Genomic DNA, 26,870 nt, shown 5'->3' on the forward strand with positions numbered 1-26,870 from the left:
AACAGTGGGCTAGAGATGGGGTGTCCGTCCAACTTCCAATAAGTCACCTCATCTGATCATCTTTTTGTGTGAAGTGAAACCAACACGCGCTCCACAGTCTACACTGACCCCAATTTTCTTTTTAACCGACAAGCGACAACATTGATCGGTTAACGTTAATACGGTCAACCATCAGCTTGAGAGGCGCTTACACTATACTCTCTCTTCTTTTCACTCTAGCAGTCACTCCACGTGGGAAAGTGGTTTTGGATGGGTCAGCATATTCGATTATTCGTCCCTGAGGGTCAAAATAATTTTTTAACATTTGGACCGTTAACAGTTTTTCCCCATTCAAATATAAAGTTTTTCACAAGCCATAATTTTTTTTCCCTGGTAAAGCATGAGGGTTTATTTGTTTATCAACACAGCGGATGCGTGCGCAGAATGACAGCAGTGATTCTTCTTCAAAACGAGAGCTGGTAAATTGTGACAAATGAATTAAACTGTAATCAGACAACGCGGTTATATGCTATAGATGTTATGCAGTAGCGCATATTGTGGCTGCATCGGCAACTAATATGAAATTTGTGTGCATGTCTGAGTGTTTAGGGGTTGGTCGTTGGTGGAGTTTGTTACTGAAGGCCCTGACTTAAACCCCACGGTACGCTACTGGATGCAGGTACCTTTGAGTCGCACTCCATCTTTCTCCCAAATGGGTCTTCCACGGAAGAGGAGTCTTCTCCAGGCCAAAGCATGCGGTCTTGTTGGGAGTGACCCACAGTAATACTTCTGGAGTTGTTCAAAACAGACTTCTATTGATTCCTATTTGAAGCAAGCAAGACAGTACCGACAAATAATGTATCATGGCTGATTATTATTATTATTATTTAGGTCGCACAACAAATATGAGCTGGAATTCAAGCTCCGGCTTCAGACTTTTCCAGATATTGAAGGAACCATTTCTAGATGTACATGGGTTTTAGCAAGGAGATATGTGAGTGTCCAGTGTTGACAGAATGAATGAAAGGGAAGGTGTTTTCAGATACAATATTGAATATGGAGGGGCGTTGTGTACACACGCACGCACACACACACACACGTGTACGTTGCAATTGTTGTTGCCTGTGAAAATAAACACCTTGGGAGCAATATATTTTGTGCGCCCTCTGCTCAGGCCCCATCCACACAGAGCCAAAACAGGCGAAAACAATCCGATTTTGTTTTATGCGGTTCAGGAATATTGTCGAAACGAGTCATTGCGAAACCGCATCGAGCTGTAGTAAATATTCAAGGTGCTGGTTCTCCACAGAAAAAAGTGGAGCACGTCAAGCCTGCGCGCATACAGCCTGCGCGCTGTATACAAATATTCAGTCACAAGGAGATGCAACCTTTTAAATTGAGCAGAAACACTTTTTAATGTACAGTTAGTAATTCAATTCACCAAGGGGCTTTATTTCAAGCTACAAAAATAATACAAATAAAATGATAAATAAAAAATTCAACGCAACTCTGATGTCCCCCTGCTGGTGGGGGGCTAATGACGTCATCGTTTGCGTTTCAGGAGTCCACACAAATCCTAACCCGAAACCTCATAGGTCCGGATAGATTTGAAACCAACTCCGAGGGTGGTTTTAGAAATGTGCGGTTTCGGGCACCGGATTCGCCGGCTCCGTCTGGACGGTCGGCCGAAACGCACAAGACTTATGCGGTTTCACCAAAAAATCGTCTCTGTGTGGACGTGGCCTCATTCATGCGTAACGTTGCCCCACCAACAATTGGATGTGCATATACATCTGCTCCTACACACTACTCAGACATACTAGGGCGTGTAAATTAATATTCGCCCCACCTTGGTGGGTCTTTGTCGATTTATTGGCCCGGCCAGCAGATGTGCTGAGAACAACCGAATGTTCTGTGCGCTCAGTCCTTTCCTGTGTTTGCTGGTGCAATATTTCCCCGTCCCTTCTCACGTGTGCTCCAGTGCATGTTCACACTCGTGTGCAGCACAGAGTTACTTGTGGGCCTTTTCCACATTGTTAGTAGAGTGTGGCTGCACCGTCTGCTCTGTCAAATGATCAAATATTGTCCTAAAATGTCTCCTTTCTTGTCTGCAATCTCACACAGTTACTGTGTTGTGTTCCTCCTCAGGTGGACAACCGGCCTAAATATTACGGAAGAGAGTACGTTAGTTTTCTTATTTCTCTATGTATTCTTTGTTCCCCCCAGTAATGTAAACCTGTTCTAACACCGTCCTCAGCAGCGCTATGCTAACTCCAGGGCTCATGTAGAAGAGGGGATTGTCTTTAGTCATGTAAAACAATAGTCAAACCACCCTAGGTCCCAGTTGCCAAGACAATGGGCCCTGAAGACTACATAATCGACCTAGCCATACCTAGTCTAGTCTGGAGTTATAAAACAGGATTGTATTATATTACATTTTGCAATAAAACCCTCCACCCACAGCTCAAATCAAACTAAATTATCGTTGTCTATGGGAGTGAACAAATTTGGAACAAAAGTGATGTCTCCAGTGAATCAAAGTTACTAAACTGTAGAGGCTTAAATATTTTAACTGCCACGAAACATATCTTTTCTGATCCTCCCTGATCTTTAAGTGCCACTAATGTCTACCCCAACTGTAGAGAAGAGGATGTTTTATGTTGGGAGGGAGGGAGGGAGGGAGGGAGATTGATTGATTCTGTGTAATATGTGTTATATTACCAGGTACCACGGTATGATCTCCCGGGAGGATGCTGACCAGCTACTGAACCAGGCCGAGGGCAGCTACCTCATCAGAGAGAGCCAGAGACAGCCCGGCACCTACACACTGGCCCTACGGTACTGTGTGTGTGTGTGTGTTTGAGAGACAGACAGACAGACCCGGTGTCTAAAATCCAGATAGTATCTGGGCCAGACCACGGTCCCCACTCGTTGATGTGCAGCACGATATGCCTCTCGGGAGAAGGTTGTCTAATTTAGCTACCTTCAAACCATTTGCAAGAGAAACCACCTGTGGCCAACCCCTGCGCTAATTTATTTCATTGTGTCAGCTTTCAGATGTTGAGTTTGTGGTCCGTTTTGGTGACAAAGGAGGAAACGTTGTAGTTTGTAGTTAGAAACTACCAACGATGGATTAGAGAAGCGGTTAAACAAAGGACCCTGTGGGGGGTACGTACTAGAGCCCGACCGATATACGATTTTTAAGGCCGATACGATACGAATATTTTGTGATTTAAAAATCCGATATGCCGATATATCGGCCGATATATAGATAGATAGATATATAGATATATATATATTAAATAGAGCTGTCAGTTAAACGCGTTATTAACGGCGTTAACGCAAACCAATTTTAACGGCGTTAAAAAAATTACCGCGCGATTAACGCAATTGTTTTATTTAAAAATTTTTTTTTTTTTTTTTTTTTTTTTTTTTTCCTTTGGCTCAAAACATAGAAGCAGTAGCCTGACTGCTATGTTCAAATGACATTTGTTCAAAGCAGTCGTTTAATTGCACTATAGGCTCTTTTTTTGCATCGTCCTGTTTTGATCAGTATATGCCAATGTTGTTATCAATAAAAAATCATTTGCACAAGGCAAGCCGATGCACTTCACCATGTTGATAAGATAATTAAAATGAGAAGAATTATGGGACAAAAAAATCAAGGGATATTTAGCATAGAAAAATAATTTGCGATTAAACGCGATTAATCGTGAGTTAACTATGACATTAATGCGATTAATCACGATTAAATATTTTAATCGCTTGACAGCTCTAATATATACAGGTGCTGGTCAAATTATTAGAATATCATGAAAAAGTTGATTTATTTCAGTAATTATATTCAGAACGTGAAACTTACATATTATATCAATTCATTACACACAGAGTGATATATTTGAAATGTTTATTTCTTTTAATTTGGATGATTAGTACTGACAATTACTGAAAATCCCAAATTCAGTATCTCAGAAAATTAGAATATTAGTTACGACTAGTACAAAAAATGATTTTTTAGAAATGTGGGCCAACTGAAAAGTATGAACATGGAAAGTTTCAGCATGTATGGCAATCAATACTTAGTTGCAGCTCCTTTTGCCTGAATTGCTGCAGCAATACGGCGTGGCATGGAGTCGACCAGTCTGTTGCACTCCTCAGGTGTTATGAGAGCCCAGGTTGCTTTAATAGTGGCCTTCAGTTCTTCAGCATTGTTGGGTCTGGCATCTCGCATCTTCCGCTTCACAATACCCCATAGGTTTTCTATGGGGTTAAGGTCAGGTGAGTTTGCAGGCCAATCAAGAAGAGGGATACCATGGTCCTTAAACCAGGTACTGGTAGATTTGGCACTGTGTGCAGGTGCCAAGTCATGTTGGAAAATGAAATCGTCACCTCCATAAAGTTGGTCCGCGGCAGGCAGCATAAAGTGTTCTAAAACTTCCTGGTAGACTGCTGCATTGACCCTGGACCTCAGGAAACACAGTGGACCAACAGCAGCAGATGACATGGCACCCCAGACCATTACTGACTGTGGAAATTTTACACTGGACTTCAGGCAACGTGGATTCTGTGCCTCTCCTGTCTTCCTCCAGACTCTGGGACCTTGATTTCCAAAGGAGATACAAAATTTACTTTCATCTGAAAACATAACTTTGGACCACTCAGCAGCAGTCCAGTCCTTTTTGTCTTGAGCCCAGGCGAGACGCTTTTGACGTTGTCTCTTATTCAAGAGTGGCTTTACACAAGGAATGCGAAAGCTGAAGCCCATATCTTGCATACGTCGGTGTGTGGTGCTTCTTGAAGCACTGACTCCAGCTACAGTCCACTCTTTGTGGATCTCCCCCACATTTTTGAATCGGTTTTGTTTGACAATCCTCTCCAGGGCGCGTTTATCCCTCTTGCTTGTACACTCTTTTCTACCACATCTTTTTCTTCCCTTCGCCTCTCTATTAATGTGCTTGGACACAGAGCTCTGGGAACATCCAACCTCTTTGGCAATGACCTTTTGTGTCTTGCCCTCCTTCTTTAAAGTATCAATGGTCATCTTTTGGACAGTTGTCAAGTCAGCAGTCTTCCCCATGATTGTGTGTCATACAGACGAGAGACCATTTAAAGGCTTTTCCAGGTGTTTTGAGTTAGTTAGCTAATTAGAGTGTGGCACCAGGTGTCTTCAATATCTGACCTTTTCACCATATTCTAATTTTCTGAGATGTTGAATTTAGGGTTTTCATTGGTTGTCAGCTATAATCATCTTCTTTTTGGCAAAAAACACTTATAATGTATCAGTCTGTTTGGAATGAATGTATACATTCTACAGGTTTGACTTTCTAAATGGAATTAATGAAATAAATCAACTTTTTCATGATATTCTAATAATATGACCAGCACCTGTGTGTGTGTGTGTGTGTGTGTGTGTGTGTGTGTGTGTGTATATATATATATATACATATATATATACATATATATATGAAAAAAATCCAGAAACGCGCAACAAAACAAACAGATTTCCCTAACATTTGTTATTTGTAGTTATCCTTTAAATCAGGGGTCTCAAACTCGCGGCCCGCGGGACGATATTTTATGGCCCCCTACTTGATATCAAAGTTAAGTGTTATTGCGGCCCGCACGTTTTAATTCTTTTTTTTTTTTTTTTTTTAAATAAAGCTTGCTGCGCACAAAAACCTTGCATAAGACGGAGGTGAAATGTGCTAGGCCAACGGTATGGCTTCTCCCAAGTCTGTGCGCTGGAGATACGCCCTTTCTGTGTGTATCTCTTTCCAAACACCATGCACCTGACCGGGTTCTCTCCTGTGTGACTCCTCTGATGTATTTCGATCTTACTGAAGCATCTGAAACTAACCGCTTTCATATCCCTGAGCATGAAATGTGCGTCAGTTTTTTTTCACTGCAAACGTTGGTAGGATATTTATAGAAAATGTCTATGTTCTGACATGATTGATTGCATTTTATAAGTGTGTGTGTGTGTGTGTGTGTGTGTGTGTGTGTGTGTGTGTGTGTGTGTGTGTGTGTGTGTGTGTGTGTGTGTGTGTGTGTGTGTGTGTGTGTGTGTGTGTGTGTGTGTGTCCGTCCAGTAGGGATGGGCGATATGGCCTAAAATCCATATTGCGATATACATTGCAGCTATTGCGATAACGATATATATCACGATATATACGTAAATCATAATATAACCATTTCCGAACAGGTTACATAGACTCTAAGGAAAGCCAAACTGCTAAATGTATAAAACAAAAGAAGAAAGAAACTTAGTATGTCGTTTTGAGAACATTTATTGTGCACACATACAATTTTGAAATGAACATTTTTTGAATAAAGAATACACTTCCAGTATAAGGGACATATATGTCAACTAACGAACATGTTTACTTTCAAGTATAAAATTTCTTAACAGTAGTGCCATAGACAGTAAAAAGTGCAAAAACCGTGCAGAACGCACCAAATGTAGGTAAAAAAAGATGCAAAGAACAGAAAAACAACAAATCTTAGGAATGGGAACTCACTGAGATTTTGTGTTTGCACCGTTTTTCAGTTGTTACAGGTCTAAAGATTATTCGCCAGGAACACAAGCTTGTCCACAGTCTCTGGCTTCAACAGAGACCGATGGCATGTAACTATGTTACCACCAATGCTAAATGCCCTTTCAGAAGGAGCACTTGTGGCCGGGATGCAGAGATATTTCTGGGCTAGTCTTGCCAACCTTGGAAAATTAGTTTGCTACAGCCGCCATCAGTTCAGTGGGTCAGTCTCTCCATCAACCTGCATTGTCTGCAGGTAACTTTTTAGCTCCACTTCGATGGCCTTTCTGTCAGTGAGAGCGGCTGTGCCATCGGAGGCCTTTTTGAAAAAGCTTCCCAGGCTCCGTTTCACCCTCTTGGCTTGCCTCTCAACAGGTACATCAGCAGCTTCAGCACCGTCAGCTGCAACTTCTGTGTTTGTGTGTGGCTCTGTGACCATTGGAGCTTGCACCTCCAACATTGACTGAATTTCTGCCACTGCTCTGGTCTTCATGAACTCCTGGCGGTCATCAGCTATATATGTATCTTTGAACCGTGGGTCGACCAAGGAGGCCATATCCAGAAGGTCAACCGTTTCTGGGTCCGAGTACTTTTCGTTGAGGTACTCCAGGATGACTTTTTTCATGTCCTTGGTCAGCTCAGTGTCATCTTCAGCTGCAGCAAGAACAGTGTTATTAAAAAGATGGAGAACAGGTTTGATGTAGGACACACTGACATACTGTTCCCCAGACAGCGCGTCTGTGAATTCCAGCTGTGGGCCGAGGGTCTTGCTCACAGATTCCAAGACATCTGTATCTTGCCAAGTGGGTACCAGGTGCCTGGTTTTCCTGTTTGCCCTCAGTACCTGTGATAGGGCCTTCTCTTGTTCTAGCACCCTCTGGATCATCATCTGGCGTGAACCCCACCTTGTTGGTGTTTCTGTGATGAGTCGATGTAAGGGAAGATTGTGCTCTGCCTGGGCTTTCTTCAACTCTTTTCTTCTATTCCAAGAGTGTGAAAAGGAACTCACAATCTTCTTGCACAAGGCTACCGCGCGGTCGATTCGGGGGTCTTTCACGCTTTTTTCTGTTGACAAATTTGTAAGATATTATTAGTTAATTTAATCTATAATCCACACGCGCGCGCGCGCGCACACACGCGCGCTCTATTTAAATGCAACATTAAAATAGCATTGGCTATACAACTGAACAGAGGATTAATCTACATCTCTCAACGCAAATGCAACTTTACTATTAGAGCTATAACTTTTGAGAAAAATTGCGGCTCTCTTTTTTTATTCATGATGTTAGCTGCGGTGGAGAACACGCGCTATTTGCGGACTATTTCTCTTCTGATCATCACTACGAATGGTAATTGTAAAAAGACACACCGTGTGAAGATATTTTTTCGTTTTGGCAATTAGCCTTGTAATAAGCGGGATAATATATAGAACGTCGGTCTTTATCGAAAATAATACCCTTCAGGGCGAAGCGCACCTCCGCTGCGCGTCGGGGTCCGGTTCGCCCTGTCAGTGCTTATTTTCCCGATAATGACCGGCGTTCTGGACAACATTATCCCTTACATATATCATATAAGTCAAGAGCAACATAACAGCGCGAGAGACATTCGAACGTACGCTCACCACTTTTGTGAATGCCATATATAGGCCTACAGTAGCTTACATTAAGATTGCATGATAGGAATAGATCTATTCCGATTAGAAATATAATCGGATCAGAAGGGTCCATTTAAATTTTGTTATCATGTTAAAATATTATTATATTATGGACAAAATGTTTTAACCTACCGATGGCAAGGTGCAACCTGTGTCCGAAGCATTGCAGCCTGGTCCAATCATTCAGAGACGCGGCCTTGACCACGTTCGATCCATTATCTGTAGTGATGCACACTTGGCGTTCTTTTTTAAAACCCCATGACTCAAGCGCTTCCTTGAGTCCTTGTGCTATCTCCTCGGCCGTATGTTCAGAGGGGAAGTACGACGTCTGCAAACACCGGCTGCCAAGATTCCAATCGTCCGTTATATAGTGAATGGTCAGGCTGAGGTAAGGCTCCATGGTACGGCTCGACCACAGGTCTGTTGCAGTGGCGAAGTATTTCAAGTCACACAGCTCTTTTTCAACCTTTTCGCGGAGCTCGGCATACAATTTTGGCATCTCTGTTTCTGTAAAGTATTTGCGGCTAGGCACCTCGTATCGTGGATCAATAGCTTTGATCATGGCGTTAAAGCCGCGCCTCTCTACTGCTTGAAAGGGGACCATGTCCTTACACAAGTAAACAATTATGGCCCTTGTAATTTCCATCCATCGCGGGCTCTTCCTACTGTAAGGTGTTCCCTTTGAAAATGATTGTTGGATGGAGGACTGGATCGGTTCCTGTTTTTTCTTTACTGCGTTCTTCAGACTTGAGCTTGGGGTTGGCTGCATTGCCTGGCTCTCATGGTATTCACCGATATGTTTCGTTTTGAGGTGGTAAAACAGGTTAGTCGTGTTACCGCTCTTAGCCAGAATTGTTGCCCCACACACTCTACAGAGTATAGCTTGCTGCTGCTCGTCGGTCCGCTTAAATCCGAACCAATTCCAAATGATGGAAGTTGCACCTTTCTTTTTCACCAGCTCCTCCGTTTGGCTTTCAGCCATATTTACTTAGATGATGATGCGTTGATGCCGGTTGCAGCTCACGGCTTTTCAAATTTCGCGGGTCGCGGATGATGCATGCAGCTGGTCGCAGCTCGTGGCTCTTTTCTAAATTTCGCGGGTCGCGGACGATGCGTTGCAGACGGTTGCAGCTCGTGGCACTTTATATTTCGCGGGTAATGGATAGATCGCGTCAAACATGCATTATCGCGATAGAGCAATATAACTAAGATCTCTATCGTAGGCCATTTTTTATCGTTTATATCGTCTATCGTTTATATTGCGCATTCCTAGTGTCCAGTGGGAGAGGAAATATCGACGTGTGAAAGAGTGTTTTGTATCAAGTTGAGGCCGACACATATTAATCGAAATTTATGTATCATAAGTTACACATGTATTAAAAAATAATTCGGGTTGGGCTCAGGCTCATAATTACAGTTAATGTGTCGGGCCAGTCCGGGCTCGTACAGAATGTTCACGGGCCGGGTCGGGCTTGACACACACACACACACACACACACACACACACACACACTAGGGCTTTGACTCCGAACTTCGTTATTCGAATATAATTTGAATATCAAAAAAGAAATCAAAATTCGAACGAATATTAGGCAGCCCTTAATATTCGAACCTGTTATGGGCAGGCCAAGAGGGAGAGATGTCAGAGAACCCGACACAGTCTATTCATAATATTGTAATGACCACGGAAGAGGCAGTGAATGAAGTATTGATTAGACAGCGATTTATTAGAAACCTAATAAATCGTTGGAACACGCAAGACCGGTAACCATAGCAACGCCGGTAAACAAACCTTGGGAAGCCCAATCCAGGTCTTACTGAAGGCATTTAATGGTCAAAATATTATTAATAAATATTCGAATATATTCGAATATTAATATTAATAAACAAACAAACTTCGAATATGATTTTTGGGCAAAAGTCAAAGCCCTAACACACACACACACACACCAACGTTTGTGGTGAAAAATGCTTCTGCACATTTCACCCCATCTTCGCAACGTTGTTGGGTGCAGCAAGCTTTATAAAAAAAAATCTATATAAAGCCCTGCATGGGCCCTGCAGGAGCTGTGTGAGAGGAAGCGCTGCCAGGTCTCTGGCAGTAAGGAGTAGGCAAGAAAAGCCATATGTACAGGCACTTAAAAATAGTTCCTTGGGTTCCTTGGGTTGGCTTCGAGCTGGATCGCTCAGGCCAAGATATCGAGTATCTCCACCGCCAAAGTTCCCGTAATAGTAGATAGCAATTATTGACTCTTGCTACCAGCCCACTCCAACAGAGAGTTTCCGTTTGCCCCAGTGTAGCCAGGGGTAGGAGGAGTGTCGGGAACAGAATGGAGAAAGCTATCAAGTGCTGCCTTAAACTTGTCAAGGGTTGGGATCGGCTTGATGTCTGGTGGTACAGCATTGTACAGTGCAGAGGCTGTAGATGAGAAGGAATGGAATCTCATTGTATTGATGCTGCTGTACTTGGAGCTGCCGAGAGGTCGCAAACATGTAACACCTCGCCTTTGTGAATGTTGGAAGACGATGTTAACATTGTTGGGGATCACTTCGTGGTAGATCTTCCAGACGAGAATCACGATGTATCTCTCGCGGCGGCGCTGCAGGGAGTAGAGGTCGAGCTGCTTGAGTCGATCCCAGTAGCTGAGGTTCGTGTAGCCCGCTATTTTGGCAGTGAATGAGCGTTGGATAGACTCAACCATGATGATATCGCAGAGCAGGTGGGGAGACCAGAGAGCACAGCAGTATTCGATGATGGAGCGAACGTATGTTTTGTAGAGCAACATCATAGTGTCTCTGTCTCTGACTGAAAAGGTCCTCAATACCCAGCCAGCTTTGCCAGAGGCTTCGGTTGACTTTTTGGAGATGTGCTGGCGCCATCGGAGATCCTTGTCGATGTACACACCAAGGTCTTTTACAACGTCGTCTGAGGATATTGATTTCCCAGATGGTAAAAGGTAGGGGTGCTTCAGATCCTGGTTTTTACCGTGTTGTAAAAGTTGGAACTTGTTTTCGTTTAGTTCCATGTTGTTGCTGTTAGCCCAACGAACTACCGCATGCAGATCTTCTTGGAGAAGCTGGCAGTCTGACGGGGAGCTGATATTCTTGTGCAGCTTAGAATCGTCAGCAAAAACTTTTACTTTGCTGTGTTTAACAACTGAGAACAAGTCATTAATGTACAAAATAAAAAGTAGTGGACCCAACACAGTGCCCTGTGGGACCCCACTCAAAACCCTGATGATGTTGGATTCCACACCATCAATAACAACGTGCTGCGTTCTGCCGTGTGGGAAGCTGGTGAGCCACTGGTGTACTTTTCCCTGGATGCCGTAGAGATTAAGTTTTTTTAGCAGAATAGCATGATCGACTTTGTCAAATGCTTTACTGAAATCCAGATAGAGGATGTCAGCGTTCTCGTCAGCATTCAAATCACACATGATGTCCTCAACATGGTGAAGGAGTTGGGTCAGGCAGCTTCTTCCAGCTCGGAAGCCATGCTGATCTTGATTGATGATATCCTTGGATTCAATAAAATCAACCAACTTAGCACGGAAGACCCGTTAAAACATCTTGATGAGATGAGATGTTAGGGAGACAGGTCGATAGTTGGCAGCTACCGATCTTTTTCCCTTTTTGAACAGAGGAATCACGCTTTGAATCTTGAACTTTGTCGCTATTTCTCCGGAGTTGAGTGATGATCTCCAGAGCTGAGTGACTACTGGGGCTAGTAGTAGGTCAACATTCCGCTGGAATGGCTTGTCGTGTTGGTAGGCGTCGAAGAGGGTCTTTGTCTCATGGTCTCCAGCCAGGGATTTGAGCTTCCCGATGAGCAGTTCATCTTTCGAGAAGTCAGCGGCCGAGGAAGGCATAACCAGGAAGTACTCTACGACCGCACACAAACCAAATTAAACAGCAAATTCAACAAATTCAAGATTCAAAGTTGTTGTCGCAGTGTTTTTGGTTGTCGAGTGTCGATCCAGTAGGCAGAGTAAGGGGTGGTTCTCCTATTTCACTCGTTCCATCGCGTAAAGTGAGCTTTTGGAGACGTTACGGCCCTTGAACGCATCACGGAACGCGGATACGGTTAGCTAAGCATCGTACTTAGCATCGTGTAGCATCTTATCCTAGCTAGCTTTATTGTATCCCGGGAATGGTTTAACCTAGCGATTGTTGGTGCTTGGCACTTGGTTCTATGGACATTCTTACTGTACCGAGAGCGATATATTGTTAGTCTTTCGGTAAATTTTCTTTGGATAAAAGCTTCTGCTAAAGGCTGTAAATGTTAATGGAGCTTCAGATTTTCCGGTGTGAAATCCGTACGTGTCACGCAGAGCTATTCGGTTTTACTGGGTTTGCGTTTTGGCACGCTGGTGTATTCTGCCTCTTTACAATTGTATGGACATCCCACGAGACACAGCTTGGGGTATGATGTGGTCATATATTGAACATGAGTTTGGACACAAAGAAACGACTAAAACAGTGGAAGTAACGTGTGCATTATAATGCCATTTCGATCTTTGTGAGGAAACCATGAATCATTTTGATAGCCTTGCTTGGGAAGTTCTTTCAGTAGTGCGAATGAAACCTTGAGTGACTAGTACAGATCCCCCCTATCTGTAGCCTGGCGTAAACTTTGATTTTGAATCCCAAGATTCCATTGGGAACACTGTTGAGCAACAGTAAACGTTTTTACACTGCCAAATATGCCCCTGTTATGCCCGCATTTTTCCCGGCATGTTCCGCGCGTTTACACTATTTACACTTGCATATAGTAGCCTACACTGAGATGTCGTCTACTCATTTGTGCATGCGAGTGGCTTGAATAATAAAATAAAATAACATTCTGAGTATATTTGGTAACGGCCTTGTCAGGTCCTTCCACTGATCCAACCACAATCAACGTTTAATCTAATTAAATTCCCACGCAGTTTTTGGTTTCTGACTGGAGAGTTTGCAATGGAGACAAATACTGATAGCCATTAGAATACAAAGGGTTGTGGGCCGAAACTCTGTCGCTGATCTCTTCTATATATGATTGGGTTGTTTTATATCTATATATTTGCCACGTTTCTGTTGGGATTGGCATACCTCAGATATATTTGAATATCAGGAAAGTCTGGCTTTCGATAAAAATGTGACCCTCCCCGTCGGGGAATTGAATCCTGTCTCCCGCGTGACAGGCGGGGATACTGACCACTATACTAACAAGGAGCTGTATGTAGACTCTCCTTGGCATCAACACATTTCTATAGGTTAGATAAGGTGACTTTCTGACCTCTAAGTACATTTGAGTGACCAATTAAATGCAATTCCAAATTCAACTATAGTCTTTTGTCTATTATTTGCATTTGCTCAAGTATTTAACAACTTTTGTCCAATGTACTAACAATATTGTAAGGTCGGTGTCATACTGATCCTTACACTTTCCATCCATGGTGATTCTTACCATGACCTTTTGTTATTACAGAAATTCAGATTTACTTTAGAGCAGGAATGCTGCTTTACTTGGGTTCATTAACTGCCCCTTGCAGGGTGGAGAATACGCAATAAACACCCAAAGGTTGCTCAAAAATCTGATATGGGTTGAGTCATAGGGCCGTATCTTGCATCCAGCGCAATTGACTTTCTACACCGACACGTGTATCGTTGCTAGTTTGCAACTTGCGCAGAGCGTTCTTTTCCCTCCACCTCTACCCGCCGGTAAATTAGGGAATGATCTTGCGCCCGAAGGGGCAGTTCGGCGAAAGGAGGTGGCGTGTTCTGGCGCAAACGTTCCCTGGTGCTATTTTGCAGCTTCACAAAACAATTCCGCCACAAACCAGGGAATACCTGGTTTAAAGGCAGTGGCGCGTTGTTCAGATGCTATTTTAAGGGCGCATGCATAATGTTGCTTGTGCACCTCACGCATACACTTTGCTTCTCTCATCTACCTAGCCACACATTCTTGGTAAATTATTTGGGAAAGTAACAGGTTTTCGCCAAAATCTCAAAAAAAAAATTTTGTGTTGCATTTGAACGCATCAATCATAATATTGAGCCGATCTGAACACATCATATTTGACAGTTTGCGACTTTTTTTTTAAGCTAACTAACTCTATGTCCTGCCGATTTTAGCATGAATTTAAAAACTGGATTATTATTTTTAACTGACGGGACTTTCTACACCGTCCGGTTGTTTGATTGCTACCGCTGCTTTGAACTCCGAGCCTGTCTGCACACCGTCTGCAGCAGCAGCAGCTGACAGAGTTTTCGGTTCGACTAGACTAGGGATACGGAGTTGAAGGAGTTTTTTTTAACCCTAAGACAGTGAAGGTATAACACTTTTATATAGGCCTACAGTCCAGTGTTAAGGTATGACCAAAATACAAGCTGGGGTCACTCACACTAAAGCTCGCTGTGGGCGTGCATGTATGAACCAACCTGCCGGCGGCAGGCTGTAAACAGTGCCGCGCCTACGAGTGGCGTATTAATCGCGCGACTCAACGAATCGATGACCAAATTCGTTGCCAACGCTTTCAGTAATCGATTTTTATCGATTTTATCGATTCGTTGTTGCAGCCCTACAGCAACCCCATATTTTCTTAACACAGACATCGTGTACAAGCCCATAACTTTTAGGATTGATGAGTATTTGACCGTGAGAAAACATTGTTTTACTGCGTGTGTGTATGTATAAAATAATTAATGAATGCGGGCACGCTTGGGTGCATCCATCTGTTTAAACACACGCATACTAAACACGTAACGCATAATACAGTCCATGGCAATGTATATTAACAGGGGGACACATGCATATTAGGAACAAAAGTCGATAACGATAATGCATACAATACTGGTAAGAAACAACGTTTCTTAATGTATTGCGTGTATCATTAAATAGAATCACAGTTACCCCATATCATACGTGTGTTAAGTTTTCTTTGCCGAAATCTATTTGAGGACTCAGTATTTCTGAAGTTTTCGAAGAAAACGCTATTCCATGTTTGAATTAGGCCATATTATTCGGCCATAAACTTAGCCATTTTAAGTTTAAAATTCATGTGGTCATGCATCTGTCTCATCGGAGACTGCAAACGCCAAAATATCAACTTGTCAGATTCAAAAGCGCTCATGGCTCTTAAAGTGAATGGGAGATGGCACTCTCATTGGTTTATTGCACGTTACGCCCAAACCACACCTACGGGTAATTAGGCTACTTCAGACCAACCCTCAAACCAACATCGTCAGAACCGCCCTCAAAGCTACTTGTGTTTGAAATAGAGACCGTTAAAATAGGGCCCAAAGTCTTAATGAGTTCATTCATCTTGAGTGATTGTTCACTGCTGGTTCATGTAGTAAGATAGGCTAATGGAGATGCAGTTTAATCACCAACAGGGCTCCAGACTAACATTTTTCACTGGGAGCACTGTGGCCCCAAACTAAAAATTGTAGGGGCACAACCATAAATTGTAGGGGCACACACCATAAATCAACGTGCCAAACAAATATTCACATTTCTCCTAATTTTCACTGTATTACTAATAAATATTTTGAAAATAGATGCAGCAATTACAATGTGCAGTTTCAAATTCAGTTCGACATTTTTTGTGATTCCCATCTATCCCAACGTTTTCCACGTGTGCGTGCATGTGTTCGACGAGAATGGAACAACAGTTTCACAGGAATGCGCCCGCTTGTCGTCGTGCCGCTTGACAGGACGCTGCGCCTCCTCTCTGCCTGCTCGCCTCTCCATTGAGAATGCATTAGCAGGCGCGACAAACGCCTCCTGTGTGAAAAGCCCTTTATGGCATCTAAAACAGAGTTCTGCTCGGGTTCGGGAACCCGCACAATTTGGATGAAACGGGTGAAAAATAATGTACTGTGTCGGACATGGGTGCGGGTCGGGTTGGACGCCGGAGCAGTGCGGGTCGGTCGCAGATTTTTCGATTGTGAGCGAGACTCCTCCGGTGCAATGTCAGAATCAGAATATTTTATTTGACACAAGGAATTTGTCTTGGTGAATAAGGTGCATACATTAAGACAATGAACAAACAGTCACTATCATATATACAATATAACACAATATATAAACAAGCAGGGACATATGTGATAAGTAAAAAAAAATAGGATAAAATAGAATAAAGACTAAAAGTAAAAGATACTTAATAATGTTTAAGAATTTACAAATTGGTGATGGGTATGAGTGCCAGAGTCAGTCATTGGGGTTGGCTTTCCGGAACCTGTTAAGGATCCCAACTGAAGTGGTGGAGAAACTGTTCAAGTGGCGGGAGGTTTTTGTCCTGATGGACCGCAACCTCCTGCCAGAGAGGAGAGTTTCAAATAGTCTGTGAACATGATGGTCACAGGCCATAATCCTGCCTGCCCGCCTCAGAGCCCTGGAGCTGTGCAGGTCATTGGAGGGATGGAAGGTTGCAGCCAATCACCTTCTCAGCAGAGCGTATGATACGCTTCAGTCTGCTCTTGTCCTTAGCCGTAGCAGCAGTGTACCAGACAGTGATGGATGAGGTGAGGATAGACTCAATGATGGCAGTGTAGAAGTGCACCATCATAGTCTTTGGCAGGGTGAACTTCTTCAGCTGGCGCAGGAAGAACATTCTCTGCTTGCCTTTTTTGGTGAGGGACCTGATTTTCAGCTACCATTTTAGGTCCTGGGAGATGATGGTGCCCAGGAAGCGGCAAGACTCCACAGGATGATGGGGGCAGATGGAGCTGGGTCCACAATAATCCACAATAATCTCCACTGTTTTTAAAGTGTTAAGCTCCAGGTTGTTCTGGATGCACCAGGTCACCAGATGGTCAATCTCCCACCTGAAGGCGGACTCATCCCCGCCAGAGATGAGCCCGATGAGCGTGGTGTCGTCCGCAAACTTCAGGAGCTTGACCGACTGGTGACTGGAGGTGCAGCTGTTTGTGTACAGGGAGAAGAGCAGAGGGGAAAGAACACAGCCTTGGGGGGATCCGGTGCTGATGGTCTGGGATTCAGATAAATGTTTCCCCAGCTTCACACGCTGCTTCCTGTCAGACAGGAAGTCTGGAATCCACCTGCAGATGGAATCGGGCACGTGGAGCTGGAAGAGCCTGTCCTGAAGCAGAGCTGGGTGGATAGAATTAAAGGCGGAGCTGAAGTCCACAAACAGGATTCTGGCATATGTTCCTGGGGAGTCCAGATGCTGGAGGGTGTAGTGCAGAGCCATGTTTACTGCATCGTCTGCAGACCTGTTGGCTCTGTAGGCAAACTGCAGTGGGTCCAGGAGTGGATTGGTGAAGGATTTGAGGTGGGACAGTACAAGGCGCTCAAACGACTTCATGACCACAGAGGTCAGTGCAACGGGTCTGTAGTCATTCAGTCCTGTCGACCTTGCATTCTTGGGGACGGGGATGATGGTGGAGACTTTGAAGTAGGTTGGCACATGACATGTCTCCAGTGAGGTGTTGAAGATCTCTATGAACACTAGAGACAGCTGGTCAGCGCACTGCTTTAGGGTGGATGGTGAGGCAGAATCTGGTCCGGCTGCTTTGCGGGGGTTCTGTCTCTTGAAGAGCTTGTTGACGTCCCTCTCATGCAGGCAGAGAGTCGTCACTGTGGTAGAGGAGGGGACAGACCCAGAGGTGTGAGGTGTAGAGGCCATGGTTTCTGCTGAGCTGGGGGTGGAGGGGTTGGTGAGATGGGAGAGGGAGTCGCGTGGGATGGTGTCAGGACTGTCCCTTGGTCTTTCAACACGACAGAACTCGTTCAGTTCATTAGGAGGTTGCAGGATGTTGACTGAGTAGGGGGGTTTAGGTTTGTAGTTTGTAATCTGTCTGAGCCACTTCCAGACAGAACCAGAGTCGCTGAGAACTGGTGTTGGAGTTTCTCAGAGTAGTGTTGTTTGGCTTCTATCACCGCCTTGCTGAAGCTGTACTTTGACTTCTTAAGCCTGTCTCTATCCCCACTCCTGAATGCATCCTCCTTTTGCAACCTAAGCTGTCTGAGTTTGGCTGTGAACCAGGGTTTGTCGTTGTTATAACTCACCCTGGTGTGTGATGGAATACAGCAGTCTGCACAGCAGCTGATGTATGACGTCGAAGCCTCTGTGTATTCATCCAGACTATTGGTGGTGTCATGCCAAATTTGTACCGGCTGCCAAATTTGTACCGGGCACGTCAACAGTTGTCCGTTGCCAGGCAACGGACAACTGATTACGTAAGGGTTGTCCGTTGCCGGGCAGGTTTCAAAAAACATTCGAGCTCATGTTGCCAAAGACGAAATAACATAATACAGATAACGGATCACTAGATAACATTTGTTTTTACTTTATATTTGTATTGTATTTAATTGTTTAATCAAATTTAGCTAGTAAACTGAGTGTTTAAGGCGGGTTTCAAAAAACATTCGCGCTCATGTTGCCAAAGATGAAATAACATAATACAGAAAACAGATCGCTAGATAACACTTTTTTTTACTTTATATTTGTATTGTATTTAATTGTTTAATCAAATTTAGCAAGTAAACTGAGTGTTTACAGCAGGTCATGGACGAAATAGCACAATACAGATAACGGACAAATGCAAATGAATGAGCTTGAAGGTTCGCGAATGTTCGTGAACCTTTCACGTCATTCGACGCGGTCGTCCGTTGCCAGGCAGGTTTGGAATGGATTACGTATGGATGACGCGCCCGGTACAAATTTGGCAGCCGGTACAAATTTGGCATGACAGTGGCAGTCCTGAAAGCATCCTAGTCTGTACAGCCACCGCTGTACGAGTCCACTGCTTTGAAGTCTGTGGTGTAGCAGTGATCCAGAATATTGTTCTCTCTGGTCGGGCATTTCACTGTTTGAATTTGGGTAGTTCATGGTTGAGGTTGCCTTTGTCAAAGTCACCATGCACAATCGTCAAAGAGTCCGGGTTAGTACATTCCACATTCAGTATCTGGTCGGCTAGCATGCGCTGCGCCTCCTGCACACAACAGCAGGAAGACTCCAAGCACACATTTCAGAAGAGAATTAAGGGCTTTCTTAAAAGAGTACAGATCTGAAAATGTGCACTGTTAATGGTATTCACCTAATGATACCCGTATGGTAGTTATACGATAACAAAATGGTCATCTAGGCAAAATGGGTTGAGACTGTGGACGTTTCGCTTTTCTATGAAATTGTGGGAAAAGTAAACATTTTTAGAGCAGAAGACCAGGGTGAAAAGGGTGCATCTGGTTTTAGAGATTAGTATGATGAAAGAATTTTGAGTCCAGGTCCATCTCGTAAGGAGAAATAAGGCTAGTTAATATTTTTTTTAAATAGGGCAAGGGTAGCGGTCAGCGCTAATCACCGCCTCCTGAAGCCGAGGCGGTGGTCCATCGGCAGCGAGGCTCCGGCGGGAGACGACCGGTCAACAATACCTTTCTCCTTCTAATCTTTTTATTATTTAATATTACTTTTAATAGTTCCGGGACGTTGGAGCAATAACCTGGTGTTTTTACTCTTCCGTCTGCACTGTGAATTTGAAATAATGTTCAGTTTTTGAATAAAGATGCAGCAATTTTTTATTTTATTTTTTTCTATCCGATTCATCGATTAATCGTCAAATTAATCGACAGATTAATCGATTATTAAAATAATCGTTAGTTGCAGCCCTAGTAGTTATATGCCTACATGAGGCCGTAGCACAGTTAACAGACAAGCTGAGCTGGTGACGTCATCGAGTCCGCTGCTGTTCCAATTGCAGGTGCGTACTCCCGTCCTCGGAAGCAGGCACGGCGTCAGGATTCCAGTTGTGGGGGGGCCAGACCAATTGTGGGTGGTCCTTAAATTAAAATCGTTATAAAATCCCTGTTAATCCTAATAAAAATGACTGACTAATATACTGTTATATTATCTGTGCATAATAGAGATTTTAATAGCTTGATGCTCTCTAATATTTTGTAGCATTGTAAAAAGTTTCGTTGCATAGGACGGACCTATCCGCGATCGCTCTCCTTGGATCTGAACAAAGAAGAGCGCTTTTGAAATCTCAATTACGCATCATGCTTTAGCGCGTCACTTTATAGACCTAAGGCCTATAGTTTATTATAGACTGTAAAAGTGGTGAGGAATCGAATATTTCCCTCGTAGTTTAGTTCTGCTTGTTTAACATCAGGCCGACTATTTCATAATTCTGTTGAATTGTTTAAGTTTTCAACAATATTTCGATATCACAACAGACTGACTGAGCTTGGCTTATTGTACAAGAACATGCATTCAAATGTAGGCTACTCCAAGATAATAACTAATACAAGTCTACCGCCAATTCACGGTCATCCGAAGTCAGAAGATTAACAGCCCTTTAACGCAAATCAGAGCAAGCATCAATATCAACATTTATTTTGCTGCATTTCAAAAACAATGTCTTGAAAATGTCAAGAGTTACTGTAAGCTCTCTCTCAAATGTCAACAGACAGAGGGACATAAGGCGAGTTGTAAGCATGGTGCTCCTATTTGCTGTTTTAATTCGGTTGACACTGGAAAAGACGCGTTCAACTTAGGGCTGGGCGATATGGACCAAAAGTCATATCTCGATATCTTCAAGCAGAATATCGATATGAGATAAATATCGATATTTGTCGAGGGGGGGGGGGGGATGCAAATCTGCGCGCTCCGCACGCAGATTTGATATTACGATTTCTACCATTCGGAATTTAATAGAGTTTGATGGTTGAATAAACCGTGGACTAGACACTGCCTCCGCCTCGTATTTGAGAACATTATAATATATAATATCACGGCCAAAAGCTTTGTGCGCCTCCGAAATATTATGAACATTAACGACTGCGTGGGGGGGGCGTTGCATGTCATGTCCCATGACATGCTATTTTATGTATTCTTTAATATAGGTATTAGTGGGCAACTAACACAATATTCAAAGACGTTCCCGAAATTCTGCCGTGGTGCAGAGTTACAGCCACTCCGAGCCAGTCGCACATTGAGCTTCCCCCAAATGCGCTGTTTTGGTGTCTGTAGCTATAATGCAAATGAGGAGGAGCGAGGCGGGTCAAGGAGGAGGGTGGGGGTGTGGCCCTGAGCAGCTTGCAGCCACGGTACCATGCACTCTGTTTACAGTGGATGTATCGCAATGGCGATGACCACATAGTCTTAAGCCGTGTTCTGTAAATATTCTAGAACACGCAGGAGGCATGTCGCAATTCATGTACTTCAGCGAGTCAAAGCCAAAGTTCCTTTCCCCCAATTCCTTCTCAACCATGGCTCAGATAACCCCCACTACAGTCTTGTTGTGGAAATACAAGAGACGTCAAAGAACCGACAAGAAACACTTGCGTTACAGTGTGTGTATTCACACACACATGTGTCTCATTGGCGGGCCAACGTCTCTGGGCGGGCCAGGCAGAGTAAGGGGAGGAGCTTAGATGCTTTGTGACAAACCTAAAGACATTCCAAATCAGCGCGCTTGAGCCTCTGTTTTTTCAAAGGCGAGCAGAACAGCTAGTGCTCGTTTTGCACCAAACGCAAGTTTTAGCCACTGGGGGACCATAGGCAGGCTAGGGGAACTCATATTTATGTTAGAAAACCTCATAAAGTGAGATTTTCATGTCATGGGACCTTTAATGTTTTATGTTTGGGTCTCGCGGAGTGAGAAACCTTGAAGTTACTGTGGAGTTACCGTTATTACTATACCTACTAGGGCCCGACCGATTCATCGGCCTGCCGATTTAATCGGCCGATTATAGCCTTTTTTCAAAATAATCATCATCTGGCAAAAAGACGCAGATTACAACCGTTTTTTTTTTTTTTTTTAGAAATGTTATTGCGCTTAGTATCCTGCAGATTGCGCTCCTACTCGCCTTGCTAACTAACAACTTTAGCTGGAGTAAAAAAGAGGAGATTGAATTTTACCGTACAACATGAAAGCACGCTCGCTCAGGCAGCTGCGCGCTCACCTCACCAATGTACACAAGACGCGTTGTTTGAGCATGTTGTGCCTGTTTTTCTTTAGGTCCCAGGCCATGTTAATTTGTTATACTGTAGACTCTAACGGTGAGACCATACTGCTCAGCACGCACGTGTTAGTCACTGCTCACGAGCGCAGCACATTGGGAGTTAGTTATTTATTTTACATTAAACTCATTTTTGACTGTAAATGTATTCTAAAACACTCAAAGGTTCTGCATTCAATTCACATATTCGTCAAAAGTGTTTAAAGTATATTTAAGGTATCAAAAACTATGTTTTATATGCTTTCTTTTGTTTTGTGTTTAATCTGCCGATTAAATCGTAATCGTAATTTTTCTCTGAAAATAATCGGCATCGGCACTCAAAAATCAATATCGGTCAGGCCCTAATACCTACCTACCGTTTCGATTTACAATTACTATTCCTACCGTTCAGAATTTAATACAGTTTGATGGTTGAATAAACCGTGGACTAGACACTGCCTCCGCCTCGTATTTGAGAACATTATAATATATAATATCACGGCCAAAAGCTGTGTGCACCTCCGGAATATTATGCACTGAATTGCAACCCTTTGGTTGCGACAGTTTTTAAGCACTCTCTACAAATTACGTGATTTTGTAATTCGTCAGGCACCTTATATCCAAACCATTTCCATACTATGGAGCCGTTGGTCTTTCGCTTGCAAACAAGCTCCTCTGAGCTGCTTGTGCAGGCGGACTCCATAGCTGTGTTCGAAATCGTTCCCTATCACGGATATAGTGCACTATATAGGGTGCTCGCCATTTTGTAGTGGTGTTCGAATTCTCAGTGGTTAATTTCATGCACAATATAGTGCACTTAAAATACCCAATGAATTGTGAACGATTTCGAACACGGCTCATGTTTCGCGATTTGAAAAAGTGACGTGAGTCAGTAGAGTTACGAAATAGCAGGCGGCAGGCGCGGTTCGAAACTGGAAATTAAATTATATCGATATTGACGATATGGTCTCGTTTCATATCGCGTTTGAAAAAATATCGATATATTTTAAATATCGATATATCGCCCAGCCCTAGTTCAACTGAACAGGAAGTCATTGGTCGTGTAATCAGAGCTTTTAAGAAAGCATGGATATTCGGGAAAAAGTCCTCATTGCATATGTCCATCACTTCAAGAATACTTTTGAGATGTTCTCTGTTTTTCTTCCTCTATGAGTTGCACAAATACTGCGAGCTCCGACTCTGATATGGTTATCTGGAAGCGCTTTCCTGTATCATTGAGAGAGTTCACTTTAGTAGCCAAAGTGGTGTCATTTATATCGAGAGTTAGAGGCAGAGGCGATAGAATCGGCGCTGGTCGCGCTAGCATCCTGGGGTGGCAGAGAAGAAGATGTAGGTGTTGTGAATCTCAGCACATCTCCTGGTTGCAGTGATGACTCCGAGACCGTTCGTGTACGTTTAAGGTAGGCTACCTAAACAACGACGGCTTCAACATTGTCCTTTACTGGAATGATGTTTACACTTTCAGATCACTTGGAGGCTTTAGCTAGTGTGTCTGTAACTGTCTGCTGAACTCGTGCCGAAACATCAACCTAGACTTAACCACCATTTTTTTTATTGAAAATACATATTTAGACAATTTTTGTACACGGCTATATTGCCAAAGCGAAAAAAAATAACTTCACAAGGTGTCTTTTTATAAATAATAATTACCATTCGTAGTGTTGATAAGCAGAGAAATAGTCCGCATAAGATGTTTACGTTGCTTAGCAACCGAATACGCTGGGGTTGATAAATTACCTGACTACATGCGGAGTGATATCAAAGACGTGATTCAGAGGCAAAAACACTTCCCTTGACACTTTCGTTCCACAGCATTGAAAAGAGCCGTGCAATAAATTAAATATATAACATATTATTTATTTATTTTTTTAAGAAAAGTTTTGGGTGGGCCTGTTGAACAGTGGGTGGTCCTGGGTCCGTCAGGCCCACCCATAAAGCCGTGCCTGCTCGGATGTGTTTACTTGAAGTCCGGACTTGCCAAGTACGAACTTCCAAGTCCGCGAGTCCGTAGTTCGCGTACTTGGAATTGAGAAACGGCCTGTATTTCGCTACGATAGTTCCTGCTAATCTTTTGGAGAGAGAGGTCATGTTTCCCGAAGCTCCGCTGGGCATTGGAAAGAACTACTTAATTCATCGTTCAGATCTACTTTATCTTATTTTATTTACCTAACAGTATATAGTTTGTTTCCGTCGTCCTCAATCGCTCGATTCAACAATACATTTTGGCACTTTTTACTCCCGGATCAGACCGCAGAAAAAGCCTTGGACTTTCCTATCGCCAACATGCCTCTGTATTCGGATATCTCCAAACTGAAACAGACATTGGCTTTAATTGAAACGAGACTAGCAGCAGTAGAAAAATGCAAAGGACTATCACAGGATACAGTGCCGATGGGTGAGTTCGCTGAGCTCACTCAGATACAGCAAGATGATCAAAGCTACACTGTATCCTTCCCGAAGCTGGACATGAGAGAGACTGTTCCAGCTGCGTCTCACTGGAACAGAGTCGGCGCTAAGCCAAAGCAACATACCAAAGTAAATCAACAAGTTCACTCAACACCAAATGCTAAGCTACCCAAAGCTAAAGTTATCAGCCGGATTAGCCCGTTACTCAAATCAACCCTGCCACTGAAGAACCGGTTCCTGCCACTTCAAGAGTCCACGAACGCGCCTGCCACCGATGCACCCCTGAGCCCCGAGATGCGTCCGGACGGACAGTGCGGACAGAAACGGAACAACCAGTCGCCACGGAGGCGGGCTGCGCATGTGTCTGCCACCGTCCAACAAGGGCCCATCTCAGAGAAAGCAGATGAACCAGACACTCTGATTATAGGAGACTCAACTATCAAGGATATAACCGGTAAGAAGATCAAAACATGCATCTTCCCATATGGAATGGTTAGTAATATCAACCATAAACTAGCCAAAATCATATTGGAAAACCCCAAAATCTCACAGATTGTTGTGCATGCAGGATTTAATGATATTCAAAGAGAACAGTCAGAACTTCTGAAGAGGGATTACACTGATCTATTGGATACACTGGACAAAATACACATCAAGTCTTCCATCAGTGGACCCATACCAACTGTTGACAGGGGAATAAACAGATTCAGTCGTCTACTTGCACTGAATACATGGCTTTCCAGAGTCTGCAATGAAAGAGGAAGGGACTTTATTGACAATTTCAACTTATTCTGGGGGCGCAAATATCTTTTCAGAGCAGATGGCCTACACCCAAACAGGTTAGGCTCAAAACTGTTGAGTGACAATCTACTCTTCTCGCTTTACGCACAGGCCACAATCTTGCCATGGTCTGACGCACAGGCCACAATCAGAGCACAGGTTGAGAAGAAGCGAGACTACAGCCTCCCCCACACAACTACTCTGCCACTATCGGACACACAGATAGCAGACAGCCCACAGACCTTGAAGAGAGACAACAGCCCGCCCGACGCCATCAACACTGTGCCCTCCCCCATCGCTGATGCTGGCTTGGCGAGGAACGGCCACCCCCCTCCTCTGCATTCCCCCATCGATGATGACCTCCAGCCTCATCTCTCCCATAGCCACAACAACAACTCCAGCTCCGATGTCTCCCTTTGCGATTTTCCAGCCGAATTTAAGAAACTGGAACATGCTGGCATCAAACTTGCATCTGTGTCAATGATAGCATCGCCACGTCATGGCCGCAGGCTGCTAACACTGCTAACACCCAGGAGGACGGCGCCCCGCCCCCGCCCCGATAGTAGTCCTGAGTATTACTGAGACAAAAAAGGGTTCAGCCGTAGACACAGTATAAAGGAAGTTTCTCATAATCTGCTGAACCCAAGGTTGCCTACGTCAAAGCAGGGCAACTTTCGCATTCATGCTGTCACCACTAAGAGAGTAAACAAAGGGAAACTTAGACACACTGCTAACCTCACAAATCTCATATCTATTGCCTCCAAACAAAAAACAACCTTAAAGCCTATCAACAGCACCATCAGGATGGCTCTACTTAATGTGAGGTCTCTTAATAACAAATCATTTTTAGTTAATGATTTTATTAACACTTCCAAACTGGATTTTATGTTTTTAACTGAAACATGGCTGGAACAAAATAACAGTGCAACCGTTCTGATAGAGACAGCTCCTCCCGACTATAACTTTTTTGATGCATGTAGATCTGGAAAAAGAGGTGGAGGGGTTGCTGCTATATTTAAAAATGTATTTCAGGGGAAACAGATGTTATTTGGGGATTTTCCATCGTTCGAATACCTTAGTGCTGTATTGAAATGCTCCCCCAGAGTTCTCCTATTAATTATTTACAGGCCACCCACATATTCTGCAAATTTTTTCGATGAATTCACAGAATTATTGTCTAGCATCTCCACAGAATTTGACTGTCTAGTTATAACTGGTGACTTCAATTTTCATACTGATGATTTGAATGACAAGTGTGCAAAAAAACTTTTTACCATTTTGGACACATTTGAACTGTCTCAACATGTGAAAGAGGCTACTCATTGCAAGGGGCACACTCTAGACCTGGTTATCACAAAGGGCCTCAATGTTTCTGATCTCTCTGTGACTGATCCTTCCTTGTCTGACCACTTTTGTGTTTTCTTTAACATATCTTTTATTCCCGACATACAGACAAAATCAAACACTGTCAAAAAACGGTATATCAATGAAGATTCTAATATACTTTTTAAAAAGGCCATCTCCTTGCTACCACCTCTAAACCCATGTACTG

General features: G+C 43.5%; 1 protein-coding gene across 4 annotated transcripts in view; it reads left to right on the top strand.

The window, feature by feature from the left end:
- LOC115542007 (N-chimaerin) overlaps positions 1–26,870 on the top strand; it is an 83,537-nt gene that overhangs the window by 15,949 nt on the left and 40,718 nt on the right. For 2 of the 4 annotated variants that reach the window (XM_030354010.1, XM_030354013.1), the window contains 2 exons: positions 2,128–2,159; positions 2,704–2,817. In XM_030354010.1, coding sequence (XP_030209870.1) covers positions 2,128–2,159; positions 2,704–2,817 — 146 coding nt within the window. The remainder of the gene's footprint in view (positions 1–2,127; positions 2,160–2,703; positions 2,818–26,870) is intronic. The other 2 variants (XM_030354011.1, XM_030354012.1) reach the window with 1 other exon arrangement.

This window comes from Gadus morhua, chromosome 4, assembly GCF_902167405.1.
Source record: "Gadus morhua chromosome 4, gadMor3.0, whole genome shotgun sequence".
In the NCBI taxonomy this organism is placed as follows: domain Eukaryota; kingdom Metazoa; phylum Chordata; class Actinopteri; order Gadiformes; family Gadidae; genus Gadus; species Gadus morhua.